This window comes from Sinohyriopsis cumingii, chromosome 15 (assembly GCF_028554795.1).
Source record: "Sinohyriopsis cumingii isolate HCF-2022 chromosome 15, ASM2855479v2, whole genome shotgun sequence".
NCBI classification, from domain to species: domain Eukaryota; kingdom Metazoa; phylum Mollusca; class Bivalvia; order Unionida; family Unionidae; genus Sinohyriopsis; species Sinohyriopsis cumingii.
Genome location: NC_142975.1, coordinates 47,263,169 through 47,281,631, shown reverse-complemented (window position 1 = coordinate 47,281,631; position 18,463 = coordinate 47,263,169). Strand labels below are relative to the sequence as shown.

At 33.8% G+C, this 18,463-nt stretch overlaps 1 protein-coding gene across 7 annotated transcripts in view; it reads left to right on the top strand.

The window, feature by feature from the left end:
- LOC149781743 (uncharacterized) overlaps positions 1-18,463 on the top strand; it is a 90,144-nt gene that overhangs the window by 18,915 nt on the left and 52,766 nt on the right. The window contains exon 1 of one of the 7 annotated variants that reach the window (XM_089935856.1): positions 643-697. The exons of 1 other annotated variant lie outside the window; for it this stretch is intronic. In XM_089935856.1, the coding sequence (XP_089791982.1) occupies positions 647-697 (51 nt within the window). In that variant the 5' untranslated portion in view covers positions 643-646. 5 more of the 7 variants (XM_089935855.1, XM_089935861.1, XM_089935858.1 and 2 more) reach the window with 5 other exon arrangements.

Here is an 18,463-nt window from a genome sequence, read left to right as displayed (position 1 = left end):
TGCTCTGTATTTTACAAGGTTTTTGCATCGCACATCTCTCTCTCTCTCTCTCTCTCTCTCTCTCTCTCTCTCTCTCTCTCTCTCCGAAAATTAGAATATCCAATTTATAGATGGTGTCGCAATGTTTATATTTCTTCGTACAAGTAAGATTGAAATTTTCTTCATTTTTGGAAACATTTATTTCCAATAATTGTATGTCGGAGCTGTCATATTATAAATAAATCAACATTAATAATTTTTATTACCTGTAAGTTATCTCTCACCTGAAAATAAAATTAAATAAAGCTATAAATCTCTGAGTAATGCATCCATGCCTTCACATTAATTTATCATCGATTGATTTACTTGAATACTGAAGCCGTCCAATAGCCGAATCTGTCTAAAGTGTATTAAACTTCTAAAGATAGATTTTTATCTGCTTCTGACTAAAATATTATTATAATCTGATTGATCATAAGCAAATTTAAAAAAAAGTTATATCTGGATTATCGGAGAAATTTTGAGAATTTGCTTGAAACCGGTTCCAGCCATGAACTAGGCAAATGTGTTTAATAATCATTACACCAGCGATCATTTATAAAGTCGGATATTGATTGGCTGATGCAGTTGATTCTGACCAATCCAAACTATCATAACAAAAGACGGTATGTTTGGAAATATCCAAGGCGCTATCTTCAAAACACTGCAAACAACAAAGGTAACTAATGTTCAGCTGGGATCGAAATACAGTAATGCGTAACTTACTTAGCGCCGAACTTGATTAAATATAGAAATTAGCCTGGGCAGTACGTAACGCAAGCCAAATGATGCGGCAAGGAATGGTACAATCACTTGAGTGATCGCGAATGTAAACAAGATGGCCGACTGCCAGCCTACTGTAAACGATACGATAGACAAACCGAAAATAAAACACACAACATTTGTATGCGGAATAACCTTAAATGACAGCAAAAAGACGACATTACAGGAGGCGTTTTTGCGATATAGGAAGGCAAGACAGGTAGGACAGGTGTTAATTATTACATTAACCGTATTAATAAAACGGTAAAGTAGAAGCTAAAAACGACCGAGCCCTACTGAGGTACCTTTCACGCAGAATTACATAGGCTTAGTGTAGACAAACGTTATTATTGCCAAAAGTTATATATATATATATATATATATATATATATATATATATATATATATATATATATATATATATATATATAACAACATGATTTTATGATTCTTTATTAGGTTGAAGTACAACAGTAACATTATAATTCGATTAAACCATAACAGATGAGTGAAAATTTGCATAATGTTTGATTGCAGAGTTTAAGCCATCACTGTCCATTACAGTTCCCATAGCTCTTACCATCCCAGTGGCAGCACTGTGGTATCAATCGCAAAAGCCCAATTCAGTGCTAGGTGCTGCTGATATAACTTGAATAAGTTATGAAACTCAAAATACATTTGTTATGCCTGGATATAGTTAGATTTTTGTGGGGTCAAGGACAGTTGTTTGTTACCATCTTTATGAGGATGTGAAGTGGAGTTGGGAAATATTGATTAGAGTATTAGTGTTACCTACAGATTTCGAAAATGACATGGCACAGAGAATGGCACCTGAAATGCATTATGACAGCATGAAGTGCTTTTACAGTGTATATTGATTAATAAAATGAGAAAGACAACACACAAACAATGCACAACTAAAAATGTTTTGCATCAGCAATTGTAAGGATAAGAAAGAAGAAATTTTTAGTTTAAATGGAACAGTAATTTGAAGGATATAATGGCTATTTATTAAATATGTAGTCAGCTTTTAAAATAATAAAAAGAATCTATATCACTGTGCTTATGGCAGTAGCAATAAACAGCTTTTTACTAAATCCAGAAAATGAAACTTTTGTATCATTTGAATAAAAAAAAAATCTATACTCAGTCTGCATAAAATGTGCTGCATTTGTAGAATGCTTTTTACTCCTGTTTTTTTTTTTTAAAGCTCTATTGATTCACATTAAATACCTTTTCACATTTTGAGGCAATCCTATTAATTTCTTAAGTATGTTTGTAGTTTGTGTGCATTTTATTTAATTTAAATTCACTTGTATAATAACAAGACGTACACCTCCACTCCCATTGCCAAGATTTCAATTTAGCTATGAAAAACAAGAAGTGTCAATGATAAAAGTTAAATTAAACTATTGCCAAAGGTGGTGGTGGTACTTTGGTAGGCAATGAATGCATGGCAAATTGAGCATTATGCTTCAAGGTACATAGACCCTTATATAATATTATTTTTTAAAATGTAGCCACCAACACGAATTTTAAAACCAGTGCAATATGAAATATTTTTGGGGGGGACTTACATCCACATGAACTTTAATACTTTCCTTTGAAATATCATCACTCAGCATACTTCTAATATAGTGTATTTTGAATCTTTTCGACAATGTTTGGAACAAATGCATTTTATCACATAACATATTTCTAAAAATAGTCACAACATACAGAAAGTTTCAAACTTGTGTTTGTCAGAGGAATTCAGACTCACATGTTAAGAATCATAAATTGTTTTTCTGTCATGTATGGGTAAACTTTTGTTTTTGAGTGATTATCACATGTTCTCTTCTGATGCCAACTTTAAATAATTTTGAGCGTGCAAAATGCAATGCTACAGTAGAGCCTGATTCTTGCAATCATGGGTTGTAAAGGTATATGAGGAACAGCCTATAATATTTGCAGCATTATTCAGAGTGAAATGATTAACTGATAATATTGTTGTTGTTGTTCTATGGTTTAACGCCATTTTTCAGCACTAGATAGGCTATACATGGCGGCCAGTATAACTGGTGGAGGAAGAACCCTGGAAAACCCAGGGAAGAATCACCGACCCACGAGAAGCTACTGGCAGGCTTGCCCACGTACCCACGTTAGCCGAGCCTTGGACTCGAACCCACGCAGACAGAGGTGAGATGGCAGTGTTCCGGAACAGTGAGCGCTTTAGACCACTCGGCCACTTGGGGCCCCAACTGATAATATCAGTGCATGAGTAATTTAAATGTTTTGATATACACTTAGATACAAAAGATGGAGAATAAATGTAAATCAATTCTCATCTTATCCAAGTTCCATTTAGTCTTTGTGTGTTGTATGTGATTAGGATTTTTAACGTAGCTTTAACAATTTTTCAGTCATATCGCTGCAGTGTGGCAGTTTATAATGATGTCTAGCACTGGGGCATAATGCCACATACATGTAGCACGAGTCCCACCCAGTCACATTATCCTGACACCAGGATGATCAGTCCTAACACTAACCTCTTAATGCTGAATGCCTAGCGAGGCAGCTGTTAGTACCATTTTTGTAAGTCTTTGGTATGACTTGGCCAGGGTTCGAACCCACGAACTCCCACATCCGAGGTGGACGCTCTAACCACTAGGCCACCAGAGCAGTACATTTAATCTTTAATGGCCATGAGTAAATATTAGTTCTTTGTCTCAGTTTTTTTCGTGTTGTATCAATATATATCATATAATCAGTTTTGGATCAAGATACATGTATACATGGTTCATATGTATTGTTTTGCCCTTAGTATGCAAAAATCATTTGTAACCTATGAATGTCTTAAGTGGAGCATGGTGACAGAATTTTGAGTTTTATATTATTTGTTTATTCTTCGCTACTTTTTTATTTTTATTATGGATAAAATTTGATAACATAGGAATTCGTGGTGTACATCAGGTGCAATATACAATAAAACTAAATTTCAAGCTTTATGCTTGTCACATATTGCAGATTCTCACAGGGCAGAAAAACTTGGTGAACAATGTGTAATGAAGGACGTAAAAAGCTAAATGTTTCTTATTAATTGGCAACTTTTAATTCTTTTACAAATACTTGCCCAAACAATTTTCAGTTTGTCATCCCTTGATGATGTAATTAAATGTTATTACTCGGTTAGATGAGATGCTAAGCATAAATGAAATTCGACACTGTAATGGATTCCACACATGGTTTTCTGTAATCCAAAAAACATTCTTTTTTTATGCCTTGAAAATGTTAGTTTTTTTCTCCATGCAGGACATGTGATGAATAAATGATGCACACATATATCCAAACTTTGGTCTAGAGATACATATTTGATATGATTATGATTCTTTATTAAGAAGTTGTCTCTTGGCAAAGCATTGTGGCTACCCAGCAAGATAAAAGGGTGGAAAAATGTAAATAAATTTTAGCATCAGGCTGCCATACTTCAAAAACTTGAAAGCCTGATGGGGTGACTAAATTTTGATGGCTATAATCAGGTCAGTGACTTGAATGTAGTTAATAAAAAGCTGCCTAGAGGCTTTTATACATGCCAGGTAAGTTAAGGTTATACATGTTGTTCATATATGAATGATGAATTTAATGTAGAAAAATATATACAGGTTCAGATTCTTTTAAAGAGCGTTGTATTCCAACAGTTTAAAAAGAAATTATTCTACCATCTGCCTAAATAATTTGTATATTAAATATTTTTTTAGAGAAAAAAATTAAGACATTTGACAAACTGTTGGGCCTAATTTGATATGTTGATAGAAGAAAGCACAAGTGAAAATATGATTTAGTGTTGTATGCATTTATTTTCATTCAAATCACATGAAGGTATTTTTGGTTTGACAACCAGTTGGTTTTGATAGGCAACCAGATATTTCAGCCTGAATGCATTTTGAAAGCATTCTCAGTTAGAACTGCTGGATTTCAGACATCTAATTACCCAGTTAGTTTTGAATGTTTACCTAATCACATTTTGAATTCCTGTGTTTGGGATGTCACCTGGTCAGACAGGAGTCCAGTTGGTTACCATTGAAGCTTTTAATTTATTACAAATATAGAATTACAAATCTTAATAAATTCAACATTTCTCATCCAGTTTTCATGAAATTTTCAATGCTTAATTTTTTTTAAAATCAGAAAATCCCTAGTTTTACGGAAGTGGTATGCAGATTTGTGGGCAAAGGTCAGATTGTGAAGATATGGTTGTTGCCAAGTAGCAGAACAGTGTTTTGAGCAAGTTACTTAAACTGTCCTTCATGTACTTAAAGATACAGGGCGAAATTTGTTCAACCAGTTTGCAAAGGCTGCCCTGATTACCATTATATCAAATTACAAGTTCTTGTTCAAGGGAATATTTTAGTGGGACAGAAATGACAGAATAGCTGCCTTGTATAGAGTGATTACAGCAATTGGCATAATTATTCATAGTTTTTGGACAATTATTTATTATGTGTGGCCCTTTTGAAAGTTTCCAATTTCACTGTTTCCATTCCATGCTGTTTTATGCTGAAGTCATACTTTTTTCTTATGTGGTACATTGTAGTTTTGGATTTAAATATGTCACTGTGTAAAATGTATGGTTAATTTTTCATCTGTTTCAATGGGTAGATTGTTGGTTTTAATGGCACTTTTAGTGCATCATTGACTTTATCATGCAGAGGAAATAGGAGCTAAATACAGTGGCATGGCAAGAAATTCCAGCCCGACCCTAGAATTAATTCTGGGGACTCCCTTCCTATATCAAATAAAAGAAGCTGTTTTATGGTTTTCTGACCACCACCACTGTAGTTGTAGGGGTTGCATGGGCAGTTGCCATGCCACTGAGTAACTGCTTTCCATAGGACACACTGAAGCACATAGGCAGGCCTGGATGGGTAGTGAACCTGTGACCCTTGCATTAGAGTTCAATGCTCTACCGCCTGAGCTAGGTTGTTTTTCATTGCAAAGAAGAACCTAGAGTACATATGTGCACATCAGCATTATTATTATGTATTTACCTAGTAACATTTCATGATGTGACATATTTGTAACTAATATTTTCAAGCAGGAAAGGATGAATACATATTTCCTGTGTAAAGTAGGTAAAATTAGGAGAAGGGTAAATAAATTGGGCTGGATAAGGGATTGTGACTTCTAAGGAAGGTTGTACAGGTTGAGAAATATTTAGATATGCTAGCTCGTTTTTATTCAGAAAAATTAAATATTTTTTATTGTTGCACGCACAAGCCAGCTACACAGCTGAAATTATTGATGATTATTTTGTATTAAAAAAAAGCATTGAACTGTCTCACTAAGCATATACTGCAGCACCAAAGATGATATGCATGGCTACATTAAATATGTGACATGGTAATGCAATGTAAATTTTATTGACATGCATCCTATTTCTATAGCCAACATCAAACAGAATGTCTGATTGGTTCATAATATCAGAATACAGGCAGCAACATGTGTTCAGATGCTATAGTTTAAATGATTAAAAGATGTGGAGGCAAAGACTGTTTGTTGGCAGCCATTTTTTAAATATATTATGATTGCATTAGATGTTGCTTATTGACACAAAATCACCATCGTTTGTCAGGTTAATTTATTCTGGTAAACATTTTTTGCATTGAGGACTGGTTCTGGCATTAATTTCTTGGAGCAGATTATGTGTATAATTCTTTGAAGTGAGTCTTACTCCAGATAAACCTTTGAAGTAATTTTTTTCAGCCTTGTGAAGAATTACATGTTCAGCTGTACAGACATTTAATTTCATTAATTGGACAAACAATACATTTTTCAAAAATTATTAGTGTCTCAAGAAAAATAGCAAATTCACAGTAATTGTTAATCGTTCTGATAGGGTGGAAACCAAAGTATTTGGATTAGAATGGGGGTGGGGGTTCATTACTGTTGCTTGGCAGAAGGAGCTGGGTTCAGACTTTAGTCTATTTGAAGTCCCAGCAAAATATGAATATTGCCATTTTTTTTCTTTCTCTTATCTGTATACAATTTTCATGACTTTGTTTTTCTAGCATATACTGTTACAGCAATTGCTATTGTTTCTTCCAGCTTTTTAAATGATCATACATATCCTGGCTTCCATCTACTTTCAGTCTTTGATCAGGCCTGTTGCCCAGACACCACTGATATTTTTGGTTGATATTGCTTTCTCTTTCATCTCAGAAATATGTTTCTCACTTTCAAATAATTTTGAAAATGGAAGTTTAAAATCAACCAACCAGCAACAGCCATCTTTATTAACAAGTTTGTTTCTTTGTTATATTAGTTTCCCCATGGGTAGCCTCTACTATTGTCAGGTTTACCTTGAGGCCTTTCATATGATATGAGAGATACCTCTTGAACTAGTTCAGTATTGAAGACAGGTATGCAGATGACAGGGCCAGTATTGAGTGTACAGGTCATCAGAATCATGTGGAGGACTGATAAAAAACAGATGCTGTTTAACCCAGGTAATTAGAAGTTTTGAAACATATTCAGTGATGGGTAACATGGAATTGACCAGTGGATTGGCAGTATGATTGGGACATTTTAAAGATTGTATATATCCTATTTTATAAATAGCATAAAGAGCTGGATGTGATTTTGTGAATAATAAAAAATGCGAGTTATCTTTAATTTTGGAGGAAAATGTGGTCAGAAACGTAATTAGGCTAAAGTAGTTAGTTATTTTTACATTTTATGTCTCATGTCGGTTGATGAAAAAATTCCTCAAGACAGGAATTAAATTAATTAAAGCAAATCAGGATTATAAAGTTGGTAATTCATTTAATCTTGGATTACCTTAGATATTGCTCAGTTTCATAAATTGTAATGATGACATGCAAAGAATGTTGATAGATCCTCAGCTAGTGTACTCCAAAGTGTCACTTTTTTCCAGAACTGTTTTCTGGTTCATTGTGTGTATAATATGCATTACTTTTCCTAATTGGAAGGAATATGAATGGAAAAAGAGTCTTTTTGCAAGTTAAATGTATATTTGGTGAAAATACAAAATAAGTTAGAAAAACATGACTTGAGAGGATACTGTACTTTTCATGTAGTTGGAGATGTAGAGGGGAATCATTAATTGCAAATTAATGTAAACGTTTTTCCATGTTGGTCCTCACTTGTTAAAGGAAAATGAACTTTAATATGTACATTGAATTAATATACATATACTATGTGTTCAAAAAAATATTTTTCAAATCCACTGAACAGTTGTAAAGATATTACATTGATTGTCTGGGCTATGAAAGATGCCATGCTGGATATATAGTTGTGACAATTGCAGCCAGTTTAATGGTGATACATTAGTTGATTGATTTGTCTGGGCTATGAAAGTTACCATGCTGGATATAGTGACACATTTAAGTTGAAGTAAGTCTATTGGTGATACATTAGCCTGTTGATTTCATTTTAGAAACATTAGAAATCAGAGTGGTGATGTTACACTACATAGTGAATAATGAAGATGATTTGATTGTATGGAGATACACAAGGAATCTATTTATAGGCCCTTCAGAATTCTGCAGCATACTCTGAGAATTCACAGCTTTTCATTATTGTAAGATAACTGTGAACAATTTATATTTACTCAAAATTTTCTTATGTTACTCTGAAATACTGTTAATCTGTATACCTTATCATATGGACTCAAAGTATATCGAGAATTGAAACCAAACTTTCTAACAGCTAACATAACTTTCAGTCACTTTCAGTTGACAGTCACCTTCTCACATAACTGGAGTAGGCAAAATAGTGTCACATAATTGGAATAGGCTAAAGTGTGTCACATAACTGGAGTAGGCAAAATAGTGTCACATAACTGGAATAGGCTAAAGTGTGTCGCATAACTGGAATAGGCTAAATAGTGTCACATAACTGGAATAGGCTAAATAGTGTCACATAACTGGAATTGGCTAAAGTGTGTCACATAACTAGAATAGGCTTTTCAGTGCCACAGGTATGGATAGCTTTTACAGGTGAAGAACTTAAAATATGGCAACATCCTTTGCATTGTAAAAGTTATTAATTGAGGAGAGAAAATGCATGAAATTATTCCTCGCAAAAGTGCTAAAAGCAAAACTTTGGTAAGTACTAAATTTTCTGCACATTTTAATAAAATTGGTTTGTCACAAGCAGAGTGTTTACATGCTGATGGAGCCTTAAACAGCCTCATCTGGTGCATAAAGGATCAGTATAGTTTGCTTGACTGTAATGTCAGTGCTGTTGGTAGGTATTTTGATTTCCACTTTCTGTACTGTAATGTGAATGCTATTTGTAAGGTATTTTTATTGCCAGTTTCTATAGTAAGCAAGTTGTACATATAGATCAGGTGTAAAGATAGGAAAATCAAGTTGAAATAATTGAAGGTCATTTCCCATATCAGTTATTGTATGAAGGTTATTTTCACATGCCAGTTATTGTGTGCATGCTATGTTACATCGTAAAGTAGTTTAAATGCTAAATTCAGTACAAGTTTGCCAGCCATAACTCATTCTCACTTTACCGCCTTGGTAAAATCTATTGTTCTCTCAGTCCATTAAAAAACATGTACATATTAAAGTATAATATCTGTTTGCACATTTATATTGGTGTATTTATCTAAGGTAACAAGTTTTGATTTTATAAAACATTAATAATTTCATTGTGGTTGAAAGAAATCTAAAGAAAAGGGATCAGACTCAAGTCACTGAAATCCAGTCAATGGTGGCAATAAGTTTTGAAATTTACCACAGCGCTTCTGTTGCCATAAAGCATTCTAGGAAAAGACATGCTTTTTGGTCAGATTTTTTTAATGATAAATTTATACCAATTTCAGCTTGCAGCAATGTATAGTCATTTAAATTTCTTTTTAAAATGTTGACCATTTATGAAGGTACGTCTGGCCTATTCAGCATCCTTGAGCCTGCAGGGGGAAATTTGTTTTCTTTTTTTTACAGTATTTTACATCCATAAATGGGCAAAACGTCTGATTTGTGTTTGTCATAAACTTGCAGTACTGTAGTTGATAGATACCCAATTTTAGTCATATTAATGGCAATTTTAAAAGTACATCTCAGTGCAGAATGTTTTCTGTTCCTTTGTATGCCTTTGGTCTAACTTGCTGATATTGCAATATCATCTGTCTTTGGATGTAATGACTCATAATGTACCCAAATTTAAACCTTCTGTTAATTAGATACAAAATTTAGGTAAAAATCTGAGCCTGCTTTTAATTATAGCGTCCCTTTGTAGTTCTTATAATTGCACACCTATCACCAGTGAGCTTGAATTATGGAAATTCTCTGCAACCATTTGATGGCATTAGTGCAAGCTTTTTAATACTAAATCACACATTATGAGAGATTAGCTAATGAGGGCCATACTTCAAATTGAGTTCATAACAGTGTTTAAGCTCTTGGAGATTTTGTTGCCATAGCAACAAAAAATATGGATCAGCTGCCTAATGCATATAATGTAAGTTTATTTTAGTTACTAGGTAACACTGTGGGGTAAACACTATCAAGTTTACAAGTTTCATTGGTATTGCCATGGTTTTATTCTTGTTCAAGTACTCTAACAGTAACTGACTTGTCAGTGGAACAAAGATATGGTGGACTGTCATTGACTGCACTATTGTTAATTTCATTCTTAGAAGACGGGGATTGTTTGAACAAGAGATATATGCAAACCATGGTACAGAGACACCAGGCTGAGATAAGTACTTCTCCAAACACAAGTACCTTATAAAACCTACAGATCGATGGGCTTTTGAAATGCATCTCATAACAGGGGGTGAGCTTATTGTTCATAGTTAGAGGGGACAGCATGGGTCTAAAAATAATAATTTAAAAAATGACAAAACTATCATTCAGGACTTTGGCTTAACATTTTCTAAGTGTTCTTGTTTATTGGAATGGAATTGGTACATGTACATGATATTGGAAGATAACAAAGGTAAAAGGTTTCAAATATAATGAGTAATTGTTTTATTAGTTGTTTGAACATGTCAGTAGTAGCTAGAATGTGTTCTAAACAATGGAAGATTTGTAGTAACTTTTGCAACGGAGACAGATTTTTTTTATATTGCTTCATCAAACTCTTAAAATACATCTCTCTGTAGTACCCCTGTTTTTAAAAGTCAAAAGGTTACAGGCAACTAATTCTGTTATGAACTATGGAACCAGCCTGTGTGTGAAGGGCAAAAAAAGCTTTGGCCATTTAAATGAAGTATTAAGACAAAAATTCATTCACAAATCACACAAACCATTTTATTTGTGTGAATTTTAGTTTATCATTCCACACCTTTGTCACTTTAAATCTGGGGGGTTGGGGTGGGGGGATGCCAGCTTTGACTTTACATGAAATAATTAGAGGATTTTGTAATACAATTTCATAGGAACAATTGATATAGGGTTTTGAAAGTTTTGAGGTCACAATATAAGTGCATACAGAAACCTTTTGTGTTTGACCATTATTGTAATATTTAGGTATTTGTTTCATTGATCGATTTTTGTCTCAACTGTAAGATAATTGGGATCACTTTTCCATGGGTGTTAGCATCCATGAAAGTTTTTTAATTTGGCTCAGTTTAAGTGATGGAATTTGAAGTTCATCATGGATTATTAGACACAACATTCTGCAGAATATTTTTAAAGAAAATGTATCAGTTTGATGGTAAAATATGGGTTTTCATAATTTGTAAATGTTTAATTTTATCAAGATTTATGAAAATATGTACAAAATTCGTACTACTTTGAGATAAATTACTCTATTTTGTGGGAAAAAAAATCACTAATTTCATTGTAACTTATCTTAATAAAGGTTTCCTCGTGTTAGTTTTCCTTTACAAGGAGTTTATGCACTGTGTCACATTCCTTTTGAAATGTAGTGAACTTTTCTTGGCTGTTGAGAGTACAAAGTTTGCTTCTTAGGATATTGAAAGTGGACTTAGTTATGTCAATTTGATTTTTAATCAGGTGATTAATGGGGCAAATGCCATTACAGACATGGAACCTAAAGCTTTATCTTATTACCTACTTGATGTTTCTTCGTGTTGGGTTTCAAACAGGATCCAAGAAGAATGCCCTAATAGTAGTCTTTGATTGAAGCTGTTTTAAAAGAGAGCATTTTTTTATAGATAAGTAGCTCAAGGGTAATCCATACTAGATAAGAAGATAGTTGAGTAGGGAGTTAAGATTATTCATGTGAGGGTGGGAATCTATGTTTCGTTGATGTAATAATTTCATACAGTTATGAGTATTGCCTTACTGTATTACCTCACCTATTACTCTACTTCTTCAACAAGCTTTGTTTATAGAGGATGACACAGTTTTTTTGAATTGATATATTTGTTTCTTACATATAGCATCCCAAAAATTATCATTTGGAACATCTTTATCATTACTCCTCCTGAGTGAGTGATCATATCTATATAGGGTTTCACTTAAAGACTTGAAATGAAAAAGGTGCCAATTTGACATTCAACATGGCTGCCACAGCAGCCATCTTTCTTATTATTGTCAGTTCCCTGGAATACGGTAGATGGTCATATTAGTATGGGATTTTCATTAAAAGACTTCTTATGATGTCTAGTTGGTCCTAAATGAGAATGGTACTGATCTATTATCCAGTATAGCCACCATGGCAGCCATCTTGTTATCACTACATCTTATGGGCAGATAGTCTACCAAGTCCTAAATAAATATGGTGTCAATCTGTATGGCAACCATATTGAAAATATTGTTGTTTTGCTACTACTTCTCAGTATAGAGTAATATTGACATGGGGAAGATTCCTTACATCTGGTTCTTATTGAAAGTGGTGACAATCTTACATCCAATATGACTGCCATGTTGGTCATTTTGAAAAGCTTTTTATTACTATTCTTCTTAGATGGATTATCATGTTGACATGGATTTTTTGCCATTGAACTTGATGTTTAGCTGCTTCTAAATGAATATGGTGCTGTCTGACATCCAGTATGGCTACCATAGCAGCCATCTTGAAAATCTTGTTATTCTTACTCCTTCTGAATGGATTATCTTACTGACAGGAGGTTTTCTAAATGAAAGTGGTACCCATCTTGCTGCCAATTACTATGACTATCACAACAGCTGATTTTAAAATATTTTTATTTGCTAAAAAATATGAGACATCAGCAGTTTTATAAAATGGTGTGGTCTTATCTTGAATTCCTTAAAATTCATGTTGTCATTAGAGCATTAGCACTTAAAGGGAATCTGGATATTATTAATATATAATATAAAGTTTTTTAAAAATCTTTTAATGTTTGCATTGTTTTCTTCAGGTCATTTGCACTGATAAACTTGCTCCCTATTGTCAGCTATAAAGGATAATGTAATTGGGAGAATTTGTGATGTCTGACAGGACCACCTCTCAGTACTATCTGTTTGATTGCACACCCCCCCCCCCAACATAACTGTTAATGTATGTATTATCAGATAATTCATTTTTGCGACTCAAAACATGTTTTTTTGGTGTTAAGCATAGTATAGTAATTTGTAGCAGTGTCAAATTTGTATATAACCCTTCCAAAGTAATCAGATAGTTGTGTCCTGCCTATTGCTACTGGTGGTGTTCCATCATTTAGCATGCCTTCATTATTTTGACAACCAACCTCAATGTTTGCCTTGAATAGATAATATGCTGTAAATCCTGTAATGTTGGTGTAGGCATCTGTGAGGGCCTTCTTGCTGTTTATATAAAGTGAATATATACTTTGACAGAATTTGGTAGCAATATAAATGGAAAAAGTACCTGTCACTCTCAGATTTGTATAAAAAGTAACACCGCAGTGTTAAAGGGCACTGTTCTTTGTAGCCTTCTCTTTATTAATGAGGACTAATTTGAGGATATAGACAAAGTTGCAAAAATGCATTTTTTAAATTTGCTTTGTTTTGAAATTTAATACAGAATGTAAAAAAAATATATATATTTTTTGATTCCTGCACAAATGGTTAAGCTCAGTATTATTTCCTTTTCATTAATTTTCAATTAATTTGCTTGTTGGTTCAGTGAACTTGGACTAAATTGTTGTCTTTTAGTTTAAAAACATTTTCAGAAAGAGATCTTTGTGATTAAAATATAATGTCATATATCTTCATTGTCATTTATTGTATGCATAAGTTTATATCCAATAGCTCATCTCGGGATCTATTCTGAGATGTTTGATTTATCCACTACTTCATCACAAGGTCTACCTAAGATACATGAATAATCTAGTACCTCATCTCAGGATCTATGCTAGGATGTTTGATTTATCCACTACCTCATCTCAGGGTCCACCTAAGATATGTGAATAATCTTGTACCTCATCTCAGGGTCTATTCTAGAATATTTGATTGATCTGGTAAGATCACAGGGTCTATCTAAGATGTGTGATTGATCCAATATATCTCTTCTTGGGGTCTCCTCCATGTTGTGTGATTCTGGAATTTATGATTATTTCTTGTGCTATCATGGCAGGGGGCCCTGAGTGGCCAAGTGGTCTAAAGTGCTCACTGTTATGGATCACTACCATCTCACTTCTGTCTGCATGGGTTCAAGTCTCAGGCTCAGTCAATGTGGGTATGTGAGAAAGCTTGCCAGTAGCTTCTTTGGGTCAGTGTTTCTTTGTTTTTTTTCTTCCCTGGTTCTTCCTCCACCATTTATACTGGCCGTCATGTATAGCCTATCTTGTGCACACACAGCTTTCATCATGACATTACAACTTGCAATATTTAATCTGGTTTGTACTGGATTACACATTTAGGGTGACATCATCCATGCATCAGCATACTTAAACATTGATTTTGCCATATGTATTTTTAGGAGCTATTATTGTAAAGTATTAGGACTGAAATTAATTGAATAATTGCCATTTAAAGGTATGTGGTCAAATTCTGACAATTAACACATTGCTGAAATTTGATGGTACCATATGACATATGCTGTTGCCACATATGACAAAAGTCAGTGTTGGACTGAACCATAGCAAGAGTTTTAGCTTTTTTAAACTATCTCAGCAATTTACCTCACTTCGCCCCCTACTCGACCAAATACATATAGAAATGTAATGGTTGTTTACACCATCTCTCTCAGTTATCAGGGACAAAGCCTTGTTATCAATTGCATGTGCCCTCACAGTGCCTTATCAGGACCAAATAAGCAGAGCCTTTGATGGGATTTCCCTTTTCACTGCCTAGTATCAAGCAGATAGGATTCAGTTAAAAAGAAGTATCTGTCACATACATTTTTTGATTTCTCAAAGAAATGAGAAATTATTTAACACCCAGTTGGATGTATATGTTCAAGACTTCATGATGCCACTCTTTTTACCTGATCTCAGGTGTTTAACTAAAATATTGTTCTTACAGGATTTTCTGTAATTGACTGGAAAACTGTGGAACTGAGTTGGTGGAAATAATACTAGGGTTTTTGGAAATGATTTTGCTTTCAATTGCTTCAGTATTTGTCAAGCAGATTTGTCACAGTTTATATTCATCTCTGTAACTCAAAGCTGCAATTTGTAAGTGTTTAAAGTTTTAAATTGGAACTCCTTGAACATTTTCAGTCTGTCATTGTGCTAAAAAACTTTATTGCGTGTAATCATTGTGTTTTCTCAACATTTGGGCTAGGGTTTGTTAGGTAATTTTGTAGATTTTTTTTGCATCTCAGAATAAAAGTTGATGCATATAATAATTTTTAGAAAACTTGTTTTGTTTTGGGGGGTTTACTTTTTAAGTTTGAAGGTTCATTGATGATTTGTGGATTTATGTTACACGTTAAAAGAACATTGTTTCAGTATTAGTTGGATGTTCCACTTGTTTGTATAAATTCATATTTTGGGAAGGAAGTTATGCTTATTTTACTCTTTTTTAATTTGCAGTTCTTTGCCTTAAAAAACAAAAACTTTGTAAGACCTTAAATAAGAAAGATTTAAAATGATTATCGGTAAAGTGAAAATATCTTTGATTTCTAAAAATTCTTGAAAAGGTGTAATTAAAGGAAAATTTCTTCATAGATGCATGTTTAATTGAAAACGGCCCTCAATATTACCCCAGTAGTCCCTTCTTTTACTGCCCCAGACCAATAAGGCTTTTGAGAGAGAGACTGGACTAGAGCATAAGCTTCAGAAGCCCAAAATAATAATGATGAAGATTGATTGATGGGTACAGAGCTATGACCTGTCCTAAGCAAGGAATTCATTTACCCATTGCTGTCCAACCTTTAGGATGCACTCTTTTGATATTTTGATTAGTCACAGAACAAAGGAAGTTTTTATATCATCATGTCCAATGACTCCTAGCTTCATGAATAATGTACATGAATACCTGTTTTGTTTGCTGCACAATCTTGAAACCTTGAAGACTTTGAATAGGGAAATACAAGCATATAAATGTAGAAGTACTGGTGCAGGGATGCTCGAAGTCTGCTGTACCATATGTAGTCCAACTGCACACTACACAGACCCAGATCTGCCATCACGTAATGCTCTGGCAGATCTTGGTATGTGCAGTTTGTTAGGAGTAATCTGTAGAACTAACAGATAGACCCTGATCTGCCAGCAGATTGTGTAATGGCAAATCATGATCAGTGTTATTTTCAGTTAGACTCTATTCACGTGCCAGAACACATGGTACATTTGTATATACAAACTAAAACTCTTAAGTATCAGATTATTTGCATGACATCTGTCAGACATATGAACAGCATAAATCATTCTTTTATTTATTTTAATATGTATCTTCTTACTTTTAGGGGGAAAAAAGTTCATTTGACAAGATATATGTATTCAAATCTCTGTACGAGTTGACCAGTGTGGAGTACTTACAAATTGACGACCATGGAGTAAATGTAGTCAAAGCTTTGTACAAATCAACCACCTAGGAAAACTAAAAGCATTTGATCAAGCAAGCCTTTTCTGTAAAGGTAATTATTATTTAGTTATGAATATATGGGAATTTGTGTCCTTGGCCTAAAGGCATAATAGTGTACAGTAGCTACCAGACATGAGATCCACTTTCATCAGTAGTAATATTTCTTCATTTTTTTCTTCTTGATCATTCTGTTTTTAAAATTGAATTGATAACTGGAAGAAAATCTAGAAGACACATTCTAGTTTATATCTATGAAAACATTTTGTTTTGAGAATTAAAAAACCTCCCACTATTAATGTCTGACTTTTCAGAAGCAAATATAGAAAAACTGAGAAATAGGTCTTTTGACATCACATTCGTCATGTTTTGTGATACATGTAATTAGCCTTATTTAAACAGACATGATTACAAAAGGTTTAGTAAGAATCATGCGAGGTACACAAATTAATTTTTTTATATACATATTTGGATGCTTATTTAGATGGCCTGATTTGATTTTATTGTAATTCTAGCAATTTGTTTGTCTGTTTTGGGGGAACACATACTCAATATGCTCACAAATCAGTTTGACTGCAGATAACATAGACTCTGACCTGCCATCAGATAATGCACCAAAGATCAGGGTCAGTGTTTGTTCTGCTGATTACTCCTAATTCCATAGACCCAGATCTGTCAGTTCATTATGTGATGTGTATATGGGTCTGTGTAGCTTGTAGTTGGACTTTTTAGTGAGCTTTCATGTTATTTTACCAACAGAAGTACTGTATCTACATACATTCCATTTAAATTGCGATATCTTTTCCGTAAAATGTGTATATACTATGAGGATATAAAATTTACATTTAGCTAAAGGGGATGGCCACCTAAATCATAGTGAATTTTTATTCACCCATCAGTGCATCACATTCCCTTTTCAAAATGCTTTATAAATGACATTATAAATTCTGTAGGAAGTATTGCTTTAGTAAATGGAAACGTTTTATAGAAGTATGTTACTATTTATTACTTAAACTTAAGGTTTAGTTGATTGATGAAAATTGTACTTTATGTTGTTACATTCCCATATCACATGATCATTAGTGAGTCATTAAAAAAAAGCAAGGCCTACATCAATGTCTGAATTCGATGATGTTCATAACACCCACATTCATAATTTAGATGAGGCAGCTCAGACCCTTTTATGGACTGGTTTTACAGGATGTAAGGCTTATTAAAATTAGATAATGGAGAAGATATCTTAATGGCATTGCGCTTTTCACTTCACTGGTGCGTGCCATGTGTAGTTGAGTATCTTTCAGATATTTGACTCCACCCATTTTTTTAAGGACATCAGGTGGAGGATATGGGATCTGTTACTCACCACATGTTGGCTAGCTTTTTATATTCACTCAGTATGTAGCTACCTTCTACTGTTTGATTGATTATACCATGTTATACGAGCCTCTTTGTCGGAGGCTAATTTGTAGGCATTTGATTGGCTCTTGTAGGTCAGTGTAGTCAAGATAGGTGGAAAATCACAGGTAGCGCTCAGGTAGTAGGAAGATCTCTGCATTTTATACTTAGTTTGTGGATAGATAGTGTGCAATTGTGTGTTGTGTCTACAGCTTCATTGAACCATTGAGAGGGAGAGTCCAGTTAATGTGAGAATGTCAGGTACTTAAACTTCACACAGGGTCTTCAGTGACTTGGCAAAGAAAAGGGAGCATAGACTTGAGATAAAATGTAGTGGCACATAGATAAATTTCTCACACCTATACCTGCACTGCTGGAGGGAGTTACTTATACATAACAGATGGACACACAGG